The sequence below is a fragment of the Cervus canadensis genome, chromosome 5, assembly GCF_019320065.1.
Source record: "Cervus canadensis isolate Bull #8, Minnesota chromosome 5, ASM1932006v1, whole genome shotgun sequence".
Lineage (NCBI taxonomy): Eukaryota > Metazoa > Chordata > Mammalia > Artiodactyla > Cervidae > Cervus > Cervus canadensis.
This window is the reverse complement of record NC_057390.1, coordinates 4,593,153-4,616,923: the sequence shown is the minus strand read 5'-3', so window position 1 is coordinate 4,616,923 and position 23,771 is coordinate 4,593,153. Positions and strand designations below refer to the sequence as shown.

The 23,771-nt window shown below is 44.2% G+C and overlaps 1 protein-coding gene and 1 pseudogene across 6 annotated transcripts in view; both read left to right on the top strand.

The window, feature by feature from the left end:
* Positions 1-23,185, top strand: part of AFF3 (AF4/FMR2 family member 3) — a 208,538-nt gene extending 185,353 nt beyond the window's left edge. For all 6 annotated transcript variants that reach the window (XM_043467932.1, XM_043467931.1, XM_043467930.1 and 3 more), the window contains 6 exons: positions 3,323-3,459; positions 9,786-9,857; positions 11,754-11,847; positions 15,068-15,117; positions 15,513-15,736; positions 19,500-23,185. In XM_043467932.1, the coding sequence (XP_043323867.1) occupies positions 3,323-3,459; positions 9,786-9,857; positions 11,754-11,847; positions 15,068-15,117; positions 15,513-15,736; positions 19,500-19,621 (699 nt within the window). In that variant the 3' untranslated portion in view covers positions 19,622-23,185. The remainder of the gene's footprint in view (positions 1-3,322; positions 3,460-9,785; positions 9,858-11,753; positions 11,848-15,067; positions 15,118-15,512; positions 15,737-19,499) is intronic.
* LOC122441290 lies at positions 3,518-4,927 on the top strand (annotated as a pseudogene).
* Positions 23,186-23,771: the final 586 nt, after the last annotated feature.

Genomic DNA, 23,771 nt, shown 5'->3' with positions numbered 1-23,771 from the left:
GACCTCAACTAATAATGTCTGACTTGGAGGAAGCCCTGGATAAACAAATATTTCAATTTAGTCCTAAAGTTTGAATGGGAACCAGAGGCAATGGAGTCAGTGGGTGGTAGGTTTTTGGGTGTTTTTCCCTTAAAAAAAAAAAAAGGTTTACATTTTTCTCCCTTGTTAGCCTAGCCAATCCTTGGCTTGGTCCCAGGATCAAATCCCTTTTCAAAAAGACTTTTGTTCTTCATGTGTACCTGCCAAAATAAATACTTCCCCTGAAACTGGACAACCGAGAAACTATTACACACACACAAGACCATAAAGTTACTATGATTTGATGGTTTCAAAGAATAAGTTTTCTTATTTGGGAAAGCTTAACGCCTTCAGGCAAGAAGGCCTGATTTTCTTCTGTAAGAGATCATATGGTGGTTCCATCTGAAAGTCTCATCCTAAAGGACCCCTTCTTCCTTGGTCATTTCAGTTCTGCTCCCCTCCAGTGTTCATAACTGAAATCAGGGCACTAGAGATGAGTTAGGCATCTCAAATGACCTTTAGCTCAGTTCAGTCCTCAGTCATGTCAGACTCTTTGCGACCCCATGAACCGCAGCGTGCCAGGCCTCCCTGTCCATCACCAACTCCTGGAATTTACCCAAACTCATGTCCATTGAATTAGTGATGCCATCCAGCCATCTCATCTTCTGTTGTCCCTTTCTCCTCCCGCCTTCAATCTTTCCCAGCATCAGGGTCTTTTCCAATGAGCCAGCTCTTCGTATCAGGTGGCCAAAGTATTGGAGTTTCAGCTTCAACATCAGTCCTTCCAGTGAACACCCAGGACTGATCTCCTTTAGGATGGACTGGTTGGATCTCCTTGTAGTCCAAGGGACTCTCAAATGACCTTCAGAGTATTATTCTTCCAGGGTTGCAGGTGCATAAATTGTAACCTCACGCTCCCCAATGCTACTGAGGTTGCCCACCAAGCATTTATTAGTATAAAGCTAATTCCTGGGTCCACTGGTATACAGGGGAAACAATCACAGAGTATCAGAAAATACAGAAGGGAAGTAGGAGGTAGAGTTCTCCTCCTCACAATCCCACAGTCTGATGGAGCACGGGTCCCCAGCTGATGTGCCACAGACCACTACTAGTCTGTGATGTGTTAGGCACCGGACCACATAGCAGGAGGTGAGTGGTAGGCAAGCAGAGCTTCATCTGTATTTACAGCTGCTCCTCGTCACTCATTACTACTTGAACTCTGCCTCCTGTCAGATCAGCAGCAACATTCTATTCTCTTAGGAGTGTGAACCCTACTGTGACCTGCAAGCTTGAGGGATCTAGGTTGTGCACTTCTTATGAGAATCATCCCAAAACCATCCCCCGACTCCAGTCTGGAAAAATTGCCTTCCACAAAACTGGTCCCTGGTGCCAAAAAGTTTGGGGACCTCTGTGATGGAGAGGTCTGGTTGCCAGTAGAAGCCAATGCATGGTCACATTGAATTTTAAAGCAGGAAATTTCCTGCCCGAATCGTCCAAGGTTTACCAGGATTCTTCATTCCGTGTCTCCTTGCCCAGCCTGGCCTTTCTCAGTGACACTTTGCTACAACCACATTGGCCCCCTGCCGCCTCTGAGCACACCTGACTTGTGCCAGCCGGTGGGCTTTGCACCTAGAGAGGGCACACTCACAGTATCTCACACATACACACTCTCACTGTCGTGCATACTCACACCTTCAGTGTGCTCCCCAGATTCCACCAGATCATACTTTCCCTTCCTGGGTCACCTTCTGGGTCCCTTCAGGTCTCCTCCCTGAGGACCCAGCCTCCCTGTAGCCCTGTCATTTGCTCCCTCCTGCCCTCCCTTTGGCATTGGACCCCTTTGCATTTCACTAGTTAATCATGGACTCCCTTGCACTTTGAGCTATCTCATGAGTGCATATTTTTTCTCTCTCTAAATACATGTTCCTAGAAGGAGCTTTTGTGTGTCAAGTGCAAATCACACAGAATCGGGTACTTCAGCAAATACTTGTTGAAAGAAATGACTTCCTTAATCTAAAAGCACTGCCAAGAAATACTCCTCTTAGGTTTAAAGCTGTTTAAATTCTTGATTTGCTAACACAGGAGAGTTTTATCTTACATTTCCGTTTCCCAAGGTGTCATGAATAATGAGAGGGTTTTTTTTAGAGGCAAGACTTAGATCAGTAGTTAAGAGTCTCTGTAATTCTGTTTTATTTGGTGAATGAATGTTTGAAAACCTGGCAGATTATCCAATCCCAATTTAGAATGTGTTATCCATCGAGAGTAAGAATGTATGGAACCACGAATCTGATGTATACATTTAGATTTATGAGAACCTAAGAATGTAAAGCTGATATAGGGAAAGATTATCATAAGTTTAGACGGTCTACAGTCTCCTGCAAGGGCTTCCCCTGTGGCTCAGACAATAAAGAACCGACCTGCAATACAAGAGACACAGGTTCAACTCCTGGTCAGGAAGATCCCCTGGATAAGAGATTGGCTACCCACTCCGGTATCTTTGCCTGGAGAGTCCCATGGACAGAGGAGCCTGGCAGGCTGTAGTCCATGGGGTCACAAAAGAGTTGGACAGGACTTAGCAGCTAAACAACAGCAGCAAATCCTCCCAAATCAGTTCTATTAATGTTCAACATTGTGTCCAAGCTGATATCATTCCTTGAGCTTTACCTCCTCTCCCTTTCTTTCCTCACCCTTAGGGCGGAGTCCTATTCATGAAACAACTGAAAAATTCATAACTACACGAAGACATGGAGATGTATTGGGTTGACCAAAAAGTTTTTCGGTTTTTTTTTTTTTTTTGTAAGATGTTACAGAAAAACCCAAATGCACTTTTTGGCCATCCTAATAGATGTCACAAACAGTGCAAAAGATAATAAGCAAGGCCTTAAATTGTCCAAGTAGGAGTATACCATAAAAATGTGAAAACTCTTACATAGAGTCAAACCCATCAGCTTACACATATATTAATATTTAGCACAACAGCAAGGACCAAGGGGTGAAGTTGATTTGACCATTAGGAGTTAAGAAAGAGGACAATAGAAATTAAAGCAGCCGTGAAGTTCTGTGCAATTCTGATTGTGATGTGGATTTGGCATAACTCTGTATAACCATTCACTCACTTGCCCTAAACCAGCAGGAATCTGTGAAAATAACTAGAGAAGGAATTATACCCTATTTCTACCTTTTCTGGGCTCCATTCACAAGACTTTGGAACTTCAAAGTCGAGTTTCTCAAAGTATGTAGATTTTGTGACAACGCTGTTTGAAAAACTCTTCTTGAGGAAGACACTGTTCACTGTCTTGACCAGGTGGAAAAGTTTGGAAAGGCTCTGAACTATGCAGAAGCAGCCTTGTCATTCATTGAGTGTGGAAATGCCATGGAACAGGGCCCCATGGAGTCCAAATCTCCTTACACCATGTATTCAGAGACAGTTGAGCTCATCAGGTAAGCGCTGCATTTTCTTGCAAGGGGGCAGTGCAGGGAGGTGGAGGGAAGAATATATATGTATAAGCACTGTGAACACAGAAAAGATCACACCATCTGGGTCAAAATAGTGAGCAGGCCTGCCGTTGCAATGTCAAGCAGGTGCTGGAGGGTAAGCGAAAATGGTATTACAATGCTGTCGGGTTCAGCGCACTGGGCCTACTGTGAGCTGATACAGTATATGAGAAAGACAATGTAAAAGAAGCCACGAGAAGGCTTCCTGAGCTTTTGTGATGACAGGGGGTACATATTAAGAGAGCGCTGGACCTGAGCATGAGGAAACAGGTCTTGCCTTTAGTGACAGAATACGAGGAGGATAAATTCTACCTTGAGCCACACCCTGAAAGAGGGTATTCGGGAAAGAAAAGAGAGAGAAGAAATCATCATGAAACAATCATGCAGTCTAAATCTGTGGATGTGGCTGCCCTCAAGTATCTTTATGAAGTTGGTTAAACCTGAAATGTGGGCTTCCCGGGTAGCTCAACAGTAAAGAATCTGCCTGCAATGCAGGAGATGCAGTTTCGGTCCCTGGGTCAAGAAGGACCTCTGGAGAGAATGGCAACCCACTCCAGTATTCTTGCCTGGAGAATCCCATAGACAGAGGAGCCTGGCAGGCTTCCGTCCATGGGGTTGCAAAGAGTTGGACACGATGGAATGATCAACACTTTCACTTTCAAACCTGAAATGTACATTGTAGAACTATCTGTGCTATAACTGTAGTACTTTAAATAAATACCTATTATAATTATTCTTGGGGGACAGAAAAAGATCACACTGTCAGTTACCAAGAGCCAGTGTTCATCCCCCAAATAAGATGGATGATCTTGCAATGTGTTTTGGTATCGCCTGCCTCCTTTGATCTCTGTGTGAGCGATGGTTGGGAGGACGGCTCCTCCAACCCCACTGGCAGGAAGGAAGCTTTGTCTGAAGGAGATATGAGTTGCCAACTTCACCTGCTGGGAAGTGGCAGAATTTGAACTCTTTTCATCTCTGTGCTGTGGTTTTATTATTATTATCTGATTCAATATTATTTAGATTTCTATAATCTAAATTCTAACTCCAATCAATAAATGATTCGGGAGTATTTAATAACAGGAAAAGAAGGTGCAAGGGGACTTTCGGAAAGGAAACCCATCCGATGAGGCTCTGTCTGAAAAGGCACTGGGCTTGTTCTGGTCTAAGACTTGGACCTGAGCACCATCCCCCAGCCTGAGTTAGGACCACGGGGTGAACAAACGCAGGCTTTGTGACAGGGGCACAGCAGGGCCATGGGCGGGAGACGCCTGCCTTCCACGAGGGCTGCGTGGAAAGGCACATCCTTCATGTCGCTAATGAACCATTAAGGGAATTTCATCCATTAATCGTTCCGAGAGAGCCTTTGTCATGTTTTATGTCTTTAGCTGGTTCAGCTGCTCGGAATAACGTCTAATATGCACTATATGAAATAACCCTTCCCAAAATTAACTTTAAGAGATTTTTCTAATTCTGGAATTCTAGGCCACCTGAGAGTAGCTGTGTTTTACCATGCCTCACTATTCCAGATGGAAAATGTCTTATTTATTTGTGGCTGGGTTGGGTATTCGTTGCTGAGCACAGGCTTCCTCTCATTGTGGAGAGCAGGGCCTGCTCTTCGTTACGGGGTGTGGGGCCACTCATCACAGGGCCCCCTCTTATCTCAGAGGACGGGCTTAATTGCTCTGCTACATGTGGGCTCCTCCCAGACCAGGGCTGGAACCCACGTCCCCGGTACTGGCAAGCGGATTCTTAACCAATGGACCTCCAGGGAAGTCCTGGAAGATTTCTAATCATCCTAAATTTAATCTTCTTGGTATGCATTGACCCAAGTCAACGATGTTTTTCATCACTCTCCTTCAGGATTCAGAAAAGGATGACAGTCTTTGAAATTGTCATCCCAACATCAAGAACACATCATCTGCAAAATGCACTTTTCAGGAATGTTTTGGAAGTCAATGCTGTCCGGCCCTTTTTCTTATTAAAATATTTCTACTACACCAATGCGTTGGTGATTCCTTCATACTGTCTTCTTATTTGGTACAGTACTTTGGACTGTGAAGAAAAGAAATTGCCATATTAAAAAAAAAAAAAACTTAAAATTACTTTAAGAGATCTTGTTGTTGTTGTTCAGTTGCTAAGTTTTGTCCGACTCTTTGCGACCCCGTGGACTGCAGCGTGCCAGGCTGTCCTTCACCGTCCCCAGGAGTTTGCTTAGACCCACGTCCATGGAGACCTTAGTTTCTAATGTTTCGTCCTCTGAATAAGGCACAGACATGGACGCCCACAGGCAGACAGGGAAGAAAGTGGAAGGAAGCAGACAGGCACAGTGCTGTGGGGGATCCTAGAACGCAAGTGCCTTGAGCACAGAGGTTTGGGGGCTTTGTCTGATCTGTTCATTAATGTGTTCATAGCCCCGGGAGGAGTTCCCAGAACATAGTACGCACTCAGTCAACATTACAGATCAGCGGGTCACAGGGCCTGTGGTGAACTGGAGTGTACGTGGTCTGCTTAAGGCATTCACACTTTAAGAACAAACAAACAAACCCAAACAGCAGTAATTGCCTGATTCCATCAGATACGACTGGAGGTGCTGACATGCTCACCTGCTCTGCACCAGGGATGGGACTTGGCGTGGGTGGAGAATACAGTCCATTTTTTAGATGATTGAGTCAAGTCCCTTAAGCTACTCTGAAAACTAAAATAAGAGCTCTTCTTATCTGAGTTAGAAGATAACATTAATTTACTGCTTGAAACTGCATGTTGCCCACCAGGTTTGAGACTCCCTTCCCCCACTGAGAGACTCTGGGGAGCCAGGAGCACTGCTGGGGGCAGGGGTGGGGGGTCCTGCCACAGATGCCCAGCTGACAGTGTGAGAAAACTCCTCTCTCCACCAAGGAGAAAGTGCCTGGGGGACACTGGCAAGTGGAACCCCACCTCCTCAAACCAAAAATTGCACCATGTAGACTTCCTTGGAGGTCCAGTGGTTAAGACTACATGCTTTCATTTCAGGGGGGCATGGGTTCAATTGCTTTTCAGGAAACTAAGATCCCACATGCCAAAATTTTAGGAAAAAATTGTAGCACAAAGGCTCTGAAAATTAAATTGTTATTGGAACCACAACCCACAGAAGTAGGCTAGGACTTGCCTGCTAAACCTAAACAGGATGACTTCCTTTTAAAAGAAAATATTTAAACAGGACCCAGGATCTTCTAACATAATAGCCAGAATATCTAACATAGAGTAGAAATTCACTCATCATACCAAGAAACAAGAAAATCACAGCCAAGATGAGAAAAGACAGTTGGTTGACACCAGTAACCAGGATGAATCAGATGTTAGAATTATCTGACAACGATTTTAAAGCAACTATCATAAAAGTGCTTCAACAAACAATTACAAATTCCCTTGAAACAAAAAAATCAAAGTCTCAACAAAGAAGAAGAAGTTATTTTGGAAAAGAACCAAGTGGAAATTATGGAACTGAGAAATGTAACGGAAATCTAAATCTCACTGGCGGGCCACAGGAGTAGAGAGGAGATGACAGAGGATAGGATCAATGAACTTGAGAACAAGAAACAGAATCTACCCCCAACCTAAGCAACCAAGAAAACAGACTGAAAAAGAAGTGGAGAGCTTCAAGCACAATGACAATAGAACTGCCAGGTCATCTTTGGGGTCCCAGAAGAAGGAACTGAAAGATATGTTAAAGAAGTAATGGCTAGGGCTTCCGTGGTGGTTCAGTGGTAAAGAATCCCCCTGCCAATGCAGGACACATGGGTTCCATCCCTGGTCCAGGAGGATCCCACATGCTTCAGAGAAGCTGAGCCCAGGAGCCACAGCTGCTGAAGCCCAGATGCTCCAGAGCCTGCGCTCCACAAGAGCAGAAGCCACAGCAGTGAGACGCCCTCACCCCACAACTCGAGAGCAGCCCCCACTCACCACAGCTGGAGAAAAGCTCATGCAGCAAAAGTGGCCCCGCACAGCCAAAAATCAGTAAATAAATAAAAGTATGTTTTTCAAAAGAAGTAATGACTGAAACTTGCCAAATTTGGCAAAAGGCATAACCCTACAGGTTCAGGAAGCAGAGAAAGCTCCAAACAGCCTAAAGCCAAAGCAATGCATGTCAGTACACCATCAAAACTACATTTCTGACAACTGAAAACAAAGACAAAGTCCTGAAAGCAATGAGAGATGAATGACACATTACCTATCGGGACACCAGTTCTGGTAACAGCAGACGTGCGGCCTGCAACCATGGGGGCTGGAAGCGGCATGCCGTGCTTCCAATGCTGAAAGAGGAAACCTGTCTAACTATCACTTAGATTCAGGGAGACCTCGTTCTTCAGGAATAAAGAGGAAATCAAAATATTCTCAGACTAAGGAAAATGAAGTGTGTTTCTAACAGACCTACCTTTAAAGGTTGGCTAAAGGAAGTTTCTCAAACAGAAAGGAAGCGGCAAAAGAAGGAATCTCGGACCAATAGGAGGAAAGAAAAAGCGACATAAGCAACGGACTGTGGACACATGCAATAAACCACCCTCCTCGTGAGTTATGTAAGCAGAGTGCTCAGTGAGCGAAACAAAAACCATTCCACCATCTGTGATCAGTGCACCTTGTTAGTGCTCAGTCGTGTCTGACTCTTTGCGACCCCGTGGACTGTAGCCCACCAGGATCCTCTGCCCCTGGATTTCCCAGGCAAGAATACTGGAGTGGGGTGCCATTCCCTTCACAGGGGATCTTCCGGACCCAGGGATCGAACCCGGCAGGTCTCCCACATTGTAGGCAGGTTCTTTACCACCTGAGCTACCAGGGAAGTCCATCTGATGCTCCAGGCAATGTACTTAAAGGCATAAACATGGAAGTAAGGTTTCTACTCTTCATGCAGAGTAGAAAATGTTGGTACCAATTAACTGTGAGCAACAACTATGAGAACTAAACAAAAGGGATACACTCGAAAAGGGAGGAGGTTCAAGAGGGAGGGAACGTAAGTGTACCTACGGCTGATTCATGTTGATGTATGGCAGAAACCAACACAACATTGTAACGCAATTATCCTCCAATTAAAAATAATAGGTTTTTACACACTCGCCCTGTGCGATGGCCCACACTCTGTCTGTGCAGTCTGCTTTGCTCTGAATCTGAATAAATCCATGTCTTACCTATCAAAAAATAAATAAATAAAATTTTTAAAAGCACCTCAAATCTACATGCATTGGAGACAGTGTTATTACAGTGTCATTTCTTGAGCAACTTGCAACAAGCCAGCCCACTATGCTAAGAGTTTTACAGATGCTGTTTCACTTAATCTCTTCAGCAATGCTATGCGATCAGCAGTAATGTACTCATCTTACTTTATAAATAAGGGAAAGGATGCTCAAAGATGTTAATTTGTGTAAGCTCCCCTGACTAATAAGTGACTAACCTGGGATTTGAACCCAGAACTCCCTGACGGTTCCCCAGCCTGCCTCAGGCCTCTCCAAGGATCTGCAAGTAACTTGGTGTATTATTGGAGAAAGGAATGACCGTGGACTGCTGGTTCAGAGAAATAAGTGAGATTGAGTAAAGTTCATAAAATCTACTAGTTATGCATCCAGGATACTGCTGTCAAAATAAGAGTTTTGTAACAATTTAAAAAAAAAAGGTAAACCCACGCATTCATCTGAAGACAAAGAGTAAACATTTTTCTGGAGATTGGTCCAAAAGGGTTGAACTTTACCAACATCTTCTCAGCCACTCAGCCATGGATCAGAATTTGTAAAAATGGATGCATCACCATATACGCGGGTAATGCTTGAATAGGTAACACTCTTGACCATCTGTAGAATTTGGACTTGTATTGTTAAAAAGCAGAAAGTAGCTAGATGGTCATCAAAGTCATTTTGTTCTAGTTGTGACAATAATGTCATGGTTAGGTGAAATGGGGCAACCTCAGTTGGCTTGCAAGAAAGAACTGTCAGGGCTTCCCAGGTGGCTCAGTGGTAAAGAACCCGCCTGCCAATGCAGGAGATGTGGCTTCAGTCCCTGGGTCAGGAAGATCCCCTAGAGAAGGGAGTGGCAGCCCACTGCAGCATGCTTGCCCGGGAAGTCACATGGACAGAGGAGCCTGGCAGGCTGTAGTCCACGGGGTCACAAAGAGTCGAAGATGACTTGGTGACTAAATAACAATAAAATCCGCAAGCACCATGAAAAACTAAGAGAACTACCAACCTAGATGTTCGATGGCTAATAAGAAAGCTTTATCTCTTTTTCTTTCCTTTTTTTTTCTTTTTAAGGTATGCCATGAGACTAAAAACCCACTCCAGCCCCAACGCCACACCAGAGGATAAACAGCTGGCTGCATTATGGTAAGTGCACCGTATCGGCTTAAAATAGCCGCCCCAGCCTTGTACATCTCCACTGGCGAACCTGGTGACCTGGTCCCAAAGTGCATGACGTGTTCACAGTGCTTCTAACACCAAACTGATGGCATATCTAGAGGTGGCCGTGGAGAGCCTGCACCCTGCTGTCCTATGCATGAGGGGAATTCATGACTAAAAGTGAACAGGTCTGTGACACAAGGACTCATTCTGTGTGTGTGTGTGTGTGTGTGTGTTTTAATATCAGGTAAGTTTGTGTTTTAATCATTTGAATGTGAATTGTGCCCAATGTAATCTCTCATATTTAACATTTTGGATGCAATCAAAATGACTCATCTGTCTCTTTACGTGTGGGATTAGTAGGGCTGAGTCAAGACGGTATGTTCAAGTTCTCAACATGTTAAACTGAGGAGCCGTTCCTTGCACTTTGATAATCAAAGACTTTTTAAATGTTAATCAACATGTAATAGGTTTTTTTCTATAATAACAGAAATTATAATGATTATGTGATTATAATAACAATAATTTTCCCCATGACATTTCCTCAGGACACCTCACTCAACTCTATCAAATTACAGGACACCTCTCTGTTAGTTCCTGCTGTGATAAGGAACCAAAATGTCTCTCTCTGACGGTTCATACTCCACCCTAGAACCGGATTTGCAAGTCATAGAACTGAATCTCGAAATAGTAATAGTAATCATAATAACAGTGACAGACACAAAGGAGAGGGTCTCTGATAGTTTTGCATCACCACTTCATGTAGAGTTTGATGTGCTGTTACTCAGGGATACATTGTATTAGTACAACACAGGGAATGAATGCAGCCAATATTTTGTAATAACTGTAAATAGAAAGTAACCTTTAAAAATTGTATAAAAATAAATTTTAAAATTTAAATAAAAAGATAAAGTTTGAGACCATTAAGTTGTATTTTCTAGGTTGGTATTCTACTATGTCAATACCATATCTGAGTTAGCAAATAATTTTGAGTGAAAAGCACCAAGGAATAGTTGATATGGCTCAGGAAATGCTTTCTATGCTCTTTTCAAACTTTAACTTTCATGTTAGGATTAATAAATTAACTATGATTAGTTCATATTATATAAGAGGGATTACTGGTATGTAAATAACAAATACATAAACTATAAAAATAATAACTACTCCCAACATAGTTTTTAATTATTTATAAAACACATTCATATCTGTTACTTTATTTGAACTAATCATAGTCCAGTAAAGTAGGTTTTTTTTAACTTTTTGTTTTATGTTGGAGTATCGCCGGTTAACAGTGATGTGATAGTTTCAGGTGATCAGCAAAGGGATTCAGCCATACATACACATGTATCCATTCTCCCTCAGTAAAGCAGCTTAAATGACAAAAACAGGTAGAAGGGCTGTGCTTTCAACAAACCCATGGCCAGAAGTTCAAGATGTCCGAGGAAAATCAGAGTAAATTAGTTCTGCCCTGAAGTTTACCCAGAAAGCAGAGCGCTGTGCTAGCGCTTCTCACTCCTCTTGTGGAGAGAGACTGCCCTCTAGTGGTGGAAGAAGAAAATGGCCAGCTGCTTGGTCCCAACGAAGACGCAATAAAGCTATCTGTTTGTACTTCCATTCTTTATTTATATATGTACACACATTGTTTATTGATTGATATTTATATTATTTATGTATATATGTTCTTTATACATGAAGTGATGTTTTTAATGGAGTAACTCTGAAGTTTTGAATCACATCAAACAAATAGGAAGGTCAGATACCTGCAGACATACATGCATGTATAGAAATACTTAATATATATGTAATCATGCTATGAACATTGAGTGCATTGGAACAACAAGATTGTTGGCACAGGGGCCACTCACTTGTCCCTTCCTGCCGCAGTTACCGATGCCTGGCTCTTCTGTACTGGCGGATGTTTCGACTCAAAAGGGATCACGCTGTGAAGTATTCAAAAGCACTTATCGACTATTTCAAGGTACTGTCTGGCTAACGGGCAGAATGTTGTATGCAGTTTTCTCCCTGTCAAGGACATGTTCAATGTAGAATCCACTGATTTGGGGCTAATACAGGAGACATCTGAAATCTGCACTAACCCCATTTACGACCTACTCATGGCATTCAGGGCTCAGAGAACCCATCTAATTTATCCCCCTGCCTGTGTCCAAGTATTTTTATAGCCCCTAGAGAAAGAAGATCCTGTTACCCACCCCAGTGTCCTAGGAGATCCATCTTTATAGCTAACATAAATTCCTCGTGTTCACTCAGAGCTTCCTCTTAGAAGTAGCTCCTTAGAAGTAACTCCTCTTTGCTATCTCCAGTCACTAATTTAATTTTTAATAAAGGTGTTATTTTAAATGACAAGAAATGGCTTGGTAGAACCCAGAGGCACTAGAATAGCACTGTGCACATAAAAGGATAGAATTGGAAACTGTGCTTTTTTAGGGAATGAAATCATTTTCATTGGGAGAATGAAGAAAGAGGAGGGGAGACAAAAAAAAACCTCTGTGTTCTGTTGTGAAGTGGACGTGACATCATAATTTATTAGAGACTTTTTGCCTCTTCACTGACCATTTGACTATAGAAACAAGAAATTATACCATCTCTGCCTCCAGCAATCTTTATCAGATACACAGCCATCATTTTATATTTATTTTTGGCTGCACTGGGTCTTTGTTACTGAGTGGGCTTTTCTTTAGTTGCAGCGAGCAGGGGGTGCTCTTCTTGAGGTGCCCAGGCTTCTCCTTGCGGTGGCTTCTCCTGCTGAGCGCACAGGACCGAGGCGCCTGGGCTTCAGCAACGGCAGCATGCAGGTTCAGCAGTTGCGGCTCCTGGGCTCTAGCGCTCGGGCTCAGAAACTGCGGTGCACAGGCTTCTAGTCACTCCATGCCCGGACCAGGAATCTTCCCGGACCATGTCCCCCCGCACTGGCAGGCGAATCCTTATCCACTGCACCACCAGGGAGGTCCCCACGGTCATCATTTTTGATCTTTAATCCCCAACCTCCACTTCTTGGAGATGATTTCTGACGGCCCGGCTGTGTTGGAGGTCCTGTGGGCCATGTCCATCCAGTAGCCTGGCCATGCATGTAGAGTATCCAGGTGCTAAGTCAAAAAGGTAACTGTCTTAGTCCATTGACAATCATGGGTTATAATGACAAGTACTGACACTAAGAATCTCCCTTTACTTTGGGTGCCTAAGTTTAAGATGAATCATTTTCAAAAATTTAGAATCTAAGAGCTATTTTGGGCTCCAAAATCACTGCAGCCATGTGAATGGTGGCTGCAACCATGAAATTAAAAGACACTTGCTCCTTGGAAGAAAAGTTATGACCAACCTAGACAGCATATTAAAAAGCAGAGACATCACTTTGTCAACAAAGGTCCATCTAGTCAAAGCTATGGTTTTACTAGAAGTCATATATGGGTGTGAGTTGGACTATAAAGAAAGCTGAGCACCGACGAATTGATGCTTTTGAACTGTGGTGTAGAGGTAGACTCTTGAGAGTCCCTTGGACTGCAAGGAGATCCAACCAGTCAATCCTAGAGAAGATCAACCCTGAATATTCATTGGAAGGACTGATGCTGAAGCTGAAACTCCAATACTTTGGCCACCTGATGTGAAGAACTGACTCACTGGAAAAGAGCCTGATGCTGGGAAAGACTGAAGGCAGGAGGAGAAGGGGACGACAGAGGATGACATGGTTGGATGGCATCACTGACTCAATGGACATAAGTTTGAGCAAGTCCTGGGAGTTGTGATGGGCAGGGAAGCCTGGTGTGCTGCAGTCCATCGGGCTGTAAAGAGCTGGACACGACTGAGTGACTGAACTGACTGAAGAGCTATTACTTAGGAGTTATTATAGTAAAGCAAAGCACTTAAAGAAAGAAAGAATCCGAACTCTAAGCCACAGAGCTTACCACAGAACTTTTAAGAGATCCAAGTTCTTAATGTATGTGGATTGTCTGTGAAACTGTACAGAATGAACAGAGAACGTAACTTAAAGATCAGAACTCCCCCTCCAGAAGTTCCTGGTAGATACCCTAAATCAAAGGCTATTTCAATACTACTTAAAGTTCAAAGATCATGAAAACTTTAGGAAACAATGATTAGTGTTAGTTGCTCAGTCATGTCGGACTCTGCGATGCCATGGACTATAGCCCTCCAGGCTCCTCTGTCCGTGGGATTCTCCGGGCAAGAATACTGGAGTGGGTTGCCATTCCCTTCTCCAGGGGATCTTCCCAACTCAGGGATTGAACCCGGTCTTCATTATTGCAGGTAGATTCTTTACCATCTGAGCCACCAGGAAACAATGATAGTTGGTTCTTAAAAATAAGTTTCGTCAGTACAACTGGCTCTGAAAAACAGGACTTTGCCCCCACGCGTGTTTTTTATAGCCACGGGACCTCAGTTGTAGTGAAAGAGAACTGAAGGCAATGTTGCGCAATTCCCATGTGTAAGGCCATTTCTTACCATTTTGATAACACCTCCACTAAAAGCTAAAAAATCAGTCACCACTTCATAAAATTCTTTTTAACCAAAAGAAACATTTTGTCTCTGGGGAACCACGCTGAGGCTATTATATTTTTCTTGTTTCTGGAAGGGAACATTCACATCCATATTATAAAGACCATTTTTTCCTTAACAATCTCACAGACTTATGTCCAAGAAAGCTTCATTGGACTCTCAGGGAGGAAATCTTCTGTACATTTAGAAACTTTCCTTGCCAAAGGCAAAATGTCTTTTAAATGCCTGATGCAAACAACTGGCTCAGGCAACAAATCCTAAATCAGAATATTTAAATAAATCAGAATTTTTGAATTCACTCTCTGTTAAGGAAATACATTTAATCTATTGTTCAAGAGCAACTTCCTTTAAGAGAAATACTTTAAAGCTTTGTAAGTTAAAACAGTAACAGTTGATGTCTCATATATTTTCAGGCATTAAATGTATGTCAACAGTTCTGCAAATATGCCCTACATTTAATATAAGATGTTCTCAGTGTATGTGTGGGAGGGGGGTTGCCCGAAGCCAATAGCTTAGTAATTATAACTTCCCAGATCCAGTTTCTCTGAACCTGCATTTTATCTACAGTGTCTGCCATTACTTCTCTCAGCGGTCACCTAAGAACATGTTACTGTGGGCTGTTTAAACTCAAGCAGATGGTACTCACTGTCAACATTTTCGTTTTCTTGCAGAATTCATCTAAAGCTGCCCAAGCCCCATCTCCATGGGGGGCCAGTGGAAAGTAAGTTCATTTTTGCGAAGTGAAGGTGATAAATGAGATGTTGCATGAAGCTGAGCAAGGGCTTCCTGGGGGCTCAGTGGTAAATTACCCGCCTGCCAATGCAGGATATTCAAGAGACGGGTTGGAGACCTGGGTCGGGAAGATCCCATGGAGGAGGAAACGGCAACCCACTCCAGTATCCTTGCCTGGAGAATCCCATGGACGGAGGAGCCTGGTGGGCTACAGTCCATGGAGTTGCAAAGAGTTGGACACGACTGAGCCCTCCCAGCCCAAACACATACCCACATACACACACAGGAAGCTGGGCAACGCGCTACAGTTGACAGTGCCCTGAGGGGCCGCCCGACCTCACCCGGTACTAACCTCTCCTGTTTCTCCATGCTCTCCCCTTCCAGGAGCACTGGAACCCCATCCCCCATGTCTCCCAACCCGTCCCCCACCGGCTCCGTGGGCTCTCAGGGGAGCCTGTCCAACGCCAGCGCCCTGTCCCCATCAACCATCGTCAGCATCCCGCAGCGCATCCACCAGATGGCAGCCAACCACGTCAGCATCACCAACAGCATCCTGCACAGCTACGACTACTGGGAGATGGCAGACAACCTGGCCAAGGAGAACAGAGGTGCGTGCACCCCGGGGAGGCGTGCGCGGGCCAGCCACAGCTCGGGGAGGCAGCCTCATCCGTGGGCGTCACCGCGAGACCTTACCATTCACCGAAGTAGAAGCTGTCACCTGAGTGAACTTTCCCTGACTGCTCCCCCTGCTCAGCACCTCCGGGGCCTTTGCCTGTCTTTATCGTTACTGTGGGAAAGATCAGAGATGGAGATGGGGTTAGAGATGATACAGGTACCAATGACATAGATACAGGCTTTAAAGATGTGCACACATATGTTTTTCCTTTAGACAGTGAGGTCCTTGAATAGGGATGACATTTTATTCAACTTTGTAACCGTAAGACCTGCACAGTGCCTAGAACATAGCTACGGATCTGAATGTTCCTGGGTTTCCCAGGTGGTGCTAGGGGAAAGAACCCACCTGCCAATGCAGGAGGCGTAAGAAACACAGGTTCAATCCCTGGGTCAGAAAGATCCCCTGGAGGAGGGCGTGGCAACCCACTCCAGTATTTTTGCCTGGAGCATCCCTGGACAGAGGAGCCTGGCGGGTTGCAGGCCATACGGTCTCGAAGAGTTGGACACGACTGAAGTGCCTTAACACACACACACACGTGAATGTTACTGCCTATTCAAATGATAGCTGGTTACTACTGAAAAAAAGGTTTTTATGGGTAAGCTGTATTTCTTTCTTTTTAATTAACTTTTATTGGAGTATGGTTGCTTTACAGTGTTGTGTTAATTTCTGCCGTGTGGATATATATATCCCTTTTTTTCTGATTTCCTTCCCATTTAGGTCACCGCAGAGCCTGGTAGAGTTCCCTGAGCTATACAGTAGCTGTATTTCTTTTAAATAATGTTTGTTTTTACTCATAAAAGCATGTTTAAACTTGTATGTATGTAAACTATGGCTAAATTTGTAAAGTACAGAAAATTAGAGAAAAAAATTTTTAATTATCAGTAATCTTATCACGGGCTTCCCTGATGGCTCAGTGGTAAAAAACCCACTTGTCATGCAGGAGACATGGTTCGATCCCAGGGTCAGAAAGATCCCCTGGAGAAGGAAATGGCAACTCACTCCAGTATTCTTGCCTGGAAATTCCATGGACAGAGGAGCCTGGTGGGCTACAGTCCACGGACGCTAAGTCAGACACGACTTAGCGACTAAGCAGCAACAATCTTGTCACTAAGAAATAGCACTATTAACATTCTATTGAAATGCCGTCGAGTCTTCTCCAAACATGCATGATTTTTACCAAAATAAGATTATAGTGTATGTACAGTTTTACATCCTTTTTTTCATTTTACATTATATCAGGCATATTTTCATGTCACTAACTAGTTCAAAAACACCCTTTATGATGGCTCTGTAACACTGTCATAATAGTGGTTATACAGTCACGTGTGTTACTCAGTCGTGTGACCCCTTTGTGACCCCATGGACTGTAGCTTGCCAGGCTCCTCTGTCCATGGGATTCTCCAGGCCAGAACACTGAAGTGGCTTGCCATTTCCCTCTCCAGGCATCTTCCCAACCCAGGGATCGAACCGTGGTCTCCTGCACTGCAGGCGGAAGCTCTACTGTCTGAGCTGCTAGGGAGCTGAGCTACTTTATACAGTCATAAAGTATCACAGTTTCTCAAACCATTCCCCTGCTGTTGAACATTTATGTTACTTCCACTCTCTTCCACTATTACGAATAACAGTATGACAGATATCTTCATAGAAATCATTGTTCGTATTTCTGATTATCTTCTGACAGGAGGGAATTGTAGAAATAGAATGTTGAGGTCAACAGGTATAGATTCTTTTAAGACATGCATTGTTATGAAAGAAAGTGAAGTGTTAGTCGCTTAGTCGTGTCTAACTCTTTCCACCCCATGGACTAGAGCCTGCCAGGCTCCTCTGTCCACGGGATTCTCCAAGCAAGCATGTTGGAGCAGGTAGCCATTCCCTTCTCCAGGGGACCTTCCCGATGCAGGGATTGAACCCGAGTCTCCTGCTTTGCAGGCAGATTCTTTATTGTCTGAGCCACCAGGGAAGCCCTGATTGGTATATATGTTATTAATTTTCTCCCTACCAAGTTCCTGCTCTTTCTCCAGTGCTGAGTGAGAGCTTTGTTCCCATGGTAACATGCTTCTGAGGCCGAGACTGACAAGTTCACGGTGAGATGAGGACCAGTGGCAGAGAGGCAGCTGGGCCCTGAGCACGTGAAACCGATGGTGTAACCAGACGGGACACAACAGCAGCTCAGGGATGGTGCACCCAGAAATCCCAGTGGGGATGCCACGGAGATCAGGGCTGGGGGCCAAGACCAGCAGGACAGGCTCCCTAGAGGAGCTGGCACAGAACAGGGTTTTGAAAAGCAGATAGTGGTCGAGTAGCTGAGATGGAGTCGGGGTGGATGTCACAGGTGAATAAAAGAGCAAGGACAAATGTACAAAGGTTTCTACGGCCTGTTTGGGAGAACCTGAGCAGACCAGGCTCCAGATGGTGCCACCAGCTGCCACCTGGCCCTCAGCAGAGCCACACATCCAGTCTGAAGTCCACCTGGCTTCCCCCAACCTGCCCTTCGCCCCTGGCTCTGCTCCTGGCTTCCTGCCACGCTGCCCTCCCTGCCACCTGGACCCTGGCTCTTCTCTGAGCCTCCCTCGTGGGACCTCACTCAGCACATCCGGGAGCACCTTTCAGAACCTCGTCCCAGGTCCTCGGGCTTCCCTGGTAGCTCAGATAGTAAAGAATCTGCGTGCAATGCAGAAGAGCAGGGTTCAGCCCCTGGGTCGGGAAGGTCCCCTGGAGAAGGGAATGGCTACCCACTCCAATATGCTTGCCTGGAGAATCCCATGGGCAGAGGAGCCTGACGGGCTGCAGTCCGTGGGGTCGCCAGGAGTCAGACATGGCTGAGCGACTAACACTTTCAATATTCAGATATATATATATACACATACATATTTAATGCATATATGCACACTTTCCCCAGATTCTCACTTCCAGAGAGAGCTGTTCAGTGGTCTTGGACAGTGCACCATGGCAGCCACGTGAATGGATTTGTCTCTGTCAGCCGCCAAACTGCAGTCTCTGAGATGGCAGAGCCTATGCATTCTTCATCTTGGTGTCCTCTCTGCCTCCACCCTTGTGCCCCTAGCATAGCGCCTTGGCAGTGATCATATGTTTAATGCAAGGACAAACCTAAAGAAGGTTCACAGATTGGCTGGCAACCTCAGTAGATATGTCTCAGAACCCGTCTGTGAACAAGGCCCTACACTATAGCACAGGGAACTCTACTCAGGATTTTGCAATAACCTATAAGGGAAAAGAAGCTGAATGTTATTTCACATATGACTGAATCACTATGCTGTACTCCTGAAACTAACACAACATTGGAAATCAACTCTCCTCCGGCAGAATAAAAATAAAAGACAGTTTATACAAGCTGATTGCTCCCAAAGCCAAAACAAATCCATCCCTGATTTGCCTCCAGGAGCCCCGGACTCCCCCAGGGGCTCAGCATCTAGCACAGTTGAGTACAGTGTAAAGGCTGCCAGAGCTTCAGGCCGAGTTCAGGGTGAGAGGTGTCACTGCGGGAAGGACGGTGCCACCCGGGGAAGTCAGTTTTCCTTGCTTTCTGGCTGAATAGGTGTCATTGGTTTGAATTAGAAGTGGCCAGTCGAGGGACTCTCGGGACGCAGGTGCGCTCTCTGCCGGGGGGCTCCCGTCACGTGGCGGGACCGGGCGCTGAGCGTGTATCCCCCTGACGACCCTCTCTGTCTCACCAGAATTCTTCAACGACCTGGACCTGCTCATGGGGCCGGTCACACTGCACAGCAGCATGGAGCACCTGGTCCAGTACTCCCAGCAGGGCCTCCACTGGCTGCGGAACAGCGCCCACCTGGCCTGAACGCCGCCCCGGCCGCGGCGGGCGCGTCTCCAGGACGGCCCAGCGCTCTGGACACTGTGCTCCCCACCTTCCCGGCCGCAGCGTTTCTCGAAAGGCGGTGAATATTTTCCAGCATCGAACAGCAGTCTGTTCTCCCAGGGCGTGTGTGTTTGTGTGTGTGGGTGTGGAATAAGCTGCCGGTGGAGGTGTGTAAGACACAACAGTTCTCTAGAACACATCTCCTGTGTCTCGCTTCCAGCATCCCAGGCTAGACAAAGTGATCTGACGTTTCTGATTAGAGAAAACACACTCACTCACACACACACACACATTTTCTAGTTCAAAGCTCAACCGTGACTTCTTAGAATATTCAACCAAAATCTCATGGGTTAGTGAACCAGGTGCAATAGAGCACACCAAAAGCTTGACTGCCCGTTAAGATGAACCCAGCTCTTATACTATTGATTCCTTTCAGTATTAATATCCTTTTCTCCCATTATTTTTTTATTGTCTGTATTAATGGGTTTTTGAATAATGAAAATAAGTCAGTTATTTTTGTGCTGGACGTTTACTAGATTGCATGTTACCAAATACCCTGCTTTTTGTCTAGTCCCTTCCCTCCTCCATCCAATTCTCTATCTAACTCTGCTATCAACTAAACGTGTTAGACGCAAATGACTCGACTCCCATGGGCCTTCCCTGCCCCCCAAAATAGGATGACCATGACCCTGACCCTGAGATTTGGTGGGGAAAAAAAAAAAACAAAAAACTCTGTGTCTTTGAAAACGCACCCACATGGAAGCAGCAGCAGCTGTGTCCCCGGGCTCGGCGAGGAACTGACCCCCGCACATGCCAGGAGCCCCCCGGCACGTGTGTTCCTTCCTCCCGCCACTGTGACCCCAGGGGCTGTGCAGCCCCGTGGGTTTGTCAGCCGATACTTTTCAACAAGTCTTTTCTTTCCGTGAGAGCTTTCTTACCCATGTTCTTGGCCAAATGAGGACATTGTCTCGGATGTCCCTTCCCTCGGAATCTGTCTGTTGCTTTGTCAGGCCAAGAACTGTTTGCTGCAATGATTCTGTCTAATCCTGTCTTTGGAGAAAGTGCCGTGCAGACCTTAAATGCATTTTTGACCTGGGGTATGTATGTCAGGGTCTGATGAGCAGGTTGCCCACCACAGAGCAGGTGATCCCTGTAGTGATTGAGGTTCTGTCTGGGGTAGCAGCGACCCGAACATCATGCTTAAGCCCCCGTGCATCCGGTACGTGTATGTCTTCCCCCGATTCTTTTTTGTTTTGTTTAATTAAGTTTACATTTTAGTTTTTTCAACATTTTGTTTACAGTGTTTGAAATTTCTTTTGTTGTCTGAAATTTATTTCTTTTATTGTCTCTTGTCATATCCTAGATTTAGTGTTCCTGTTAAATATATTTGAATACAAAGATATTGGTAAAAAAGAAAAACTCCTGGAAAGGAGGATATACCTTGTCATGCTTTAAAAACAAAAATAATGACCTTGATGCCTCTCACTTGACAAAATTACCCCATGACAGCCTGAGAAAGACAGATGATGGGGTACATGGAATAATCCATTTTTCAAGGTGGTGGTAACATAAAATACTTATATCAGATGCTAATGGTCTCACTGGTTTGGTTGCAATGTTAACATTTTCATCAGCCTGATCTGTGGGTGGGAAATCAGATTGCTGTAATCCCCTAGCTCTAAGCACTGATTCAAAACTGTGCAAGTGATTGAACAGCTTTGGCGATTTGAAATTCATTCAATGAACAAGTGAAGGCTTTGTGAAATTTGTATTTGGTGTTGGCCTTTAAGCAGCTGGAAATATTAACAATATTTCTTTTTTCACATTTATCCAACTGCGGTGCTTCTGACATTCCTTTCACTAATTATTACTAGATCTCCCCTTCCCATTGGGGTCTCACTTAAGACATTTTTGTTTTTGTTTGTTTGTTTGGTGTTTTTTTTTTTTTTGGAGGACTGAGGCTTAGTTCTACTCACTGTTGCTGAATTCTGATGAAATGTTCAGACTCTCACATAAAAGGACGGCCCCCCAGTGTCCCTCAGGCATCCCTGGGTGCCTTTCTGATCTTATCCACCGTTAAGCCCCAGGCCCCATGGTGGCATCCACGTAGTGTGCTCACATGTAAAGGCACAGGCTGTCTCCAGCTGGTTGTGCCCCAGCACTGCATCAGAACGCCGTGAGCCGCGGTCGTTTCCAACAAAACGTGAAACCAGTTAACTGGGGGCAGTCACAGCATGCCGTTCTTCTCTGTCTCATTTCATTGGTGGAGCATGTCGGGGCAGTGGTTGTTCCTTGCTTTGGCATCAGTGCTTTTGATAAGGAAGCATCTTCTGATCATTGCTGGTCCCTTTTCTTTAGTTTTGTTCAAAGTAAAAATAGCTTTCTTGTGTTTTCTGATTATGAAACTAACAGACACTCATGGTGAAAATTCAAACAATACAGACAAGTGTAAAGTAGGAAGTACTCAGCCCCAACCCCCAGAGACAGCACTGCTCACCCTTCCCTGTATATCCTTCGGGAGAGTCTCCCATTTAAATGTAGAATGTCTATCATCATTTCCTTCTATTTGAAGACATTATTTCTTCAGAAGTTCAGTACAAGTTCAACTGGCCTTATCCCTCCATGACCTGAATGGACCTGGATCACAATTGTTAGAAATATCTTTGAAAGAGAGGAACCCAAATAATATTCATGATTAAAGTGTGGGATTTGTTACCATTCGACACAGATCAGACTTACATGCAGAATTGTGCTTGGGAAGAGAGGTTCGGTTAAAATGTTATTTCTGGAAACTTTCAAATTGCAAACGGAAAGTCGGACCCACTGTCTAAAGAGAAATGTACTGGAAAAAAAATCTGAAAAGTTGACAAACTGTGTATTGGATTGAAGATGTGGAATCAACGCAGTGAGCTTTTCTGCACTAAAACGTACCCTCGTATCTACAACAAAGATGTGTGTATTACATAACAGTGATGTGTACATTTCTGACATCCCATACATAATATACACAGTTTGTATAAATGCATACATTTAAAAATATATATGTACAGTACAGCTACCATAAAACTGTAGTACGCTTGAAGGATATGACCAGTGCCTAATGTTGAGTATAAGTCACTGCGTGTTTAAATCACCTCGGAAGTGCAGTAATTGTTATCAGATTAATCAGTGCAGCCAATCTTATTTATGAACCACATCTTTGAAACTGTGCAGTAGTATATACATATATATTTTTAAATAACATTTTTCACAGTTTTCCAGAGTTACTGTTGAAATCTGTATCACCAAAAAAAAAAAAAAAAGCAAGATTTTTTTTAATGATGTAGACACTCTCCAAACCCAGTAATCTGTGTGTGATTTCCTGTTTGTAGATACCCAAGACACTTTAGCAGTCACCAGCCTTAATGCATGTACAGGATATTATTGTGACTTAATTTATCTGCAGTTTTTAATCCATGTGAAATTGGAATTTATAAACTGACTTGGATTAACTATGTCTGCCTTTCTAAGGTTGCAAATGTTACATTAAATGATTTATGTTGTAAATGAGAGACATCGAGTTGTACGTAAAAAAAGAAAAAATGTCCACCAATTTCTGTGAATATTTTTACAAGGAAACTTCAGACTCAAAATATATTCAAATAAGCATTCTGGTCCCCAGTTCATAATCTCTGTAGAATGGACCTTGTAGTTTCATAAAAATTTTTAAATGACGCTTCCAACATATTATCATTACTAAGTCTGATATTTTTCATGGGGGAAAAAAGTAATGTTTTCATTATTGGAAGTATAGTTTGCTACTTGTCTTTGCCATTTCCCAGCATATTTACACACATGTGTGTGAGAACACACCCACAGTGTCCCAGAAAATGCTGAATCGGAAGCTTAAGGGGTTATTTTAATAGCTACACTGGTGCCTGTCCAACCAGCAGCCCCAGGACACCGTTTTACTCAACATTCCATGATGACAGAAGTTAATTCCCTCACTTGTGTCTACCAGGTTTTTCCAACTCTAACCAACATGGTGGAATAATGTCAGCATTATTGAGCGAAATGAGAGAATTTTGAACTACCGAAGACAGAGATATTAGACCAGTGGCTTCCCATAATACATATCTCCTCCATGTGAGAG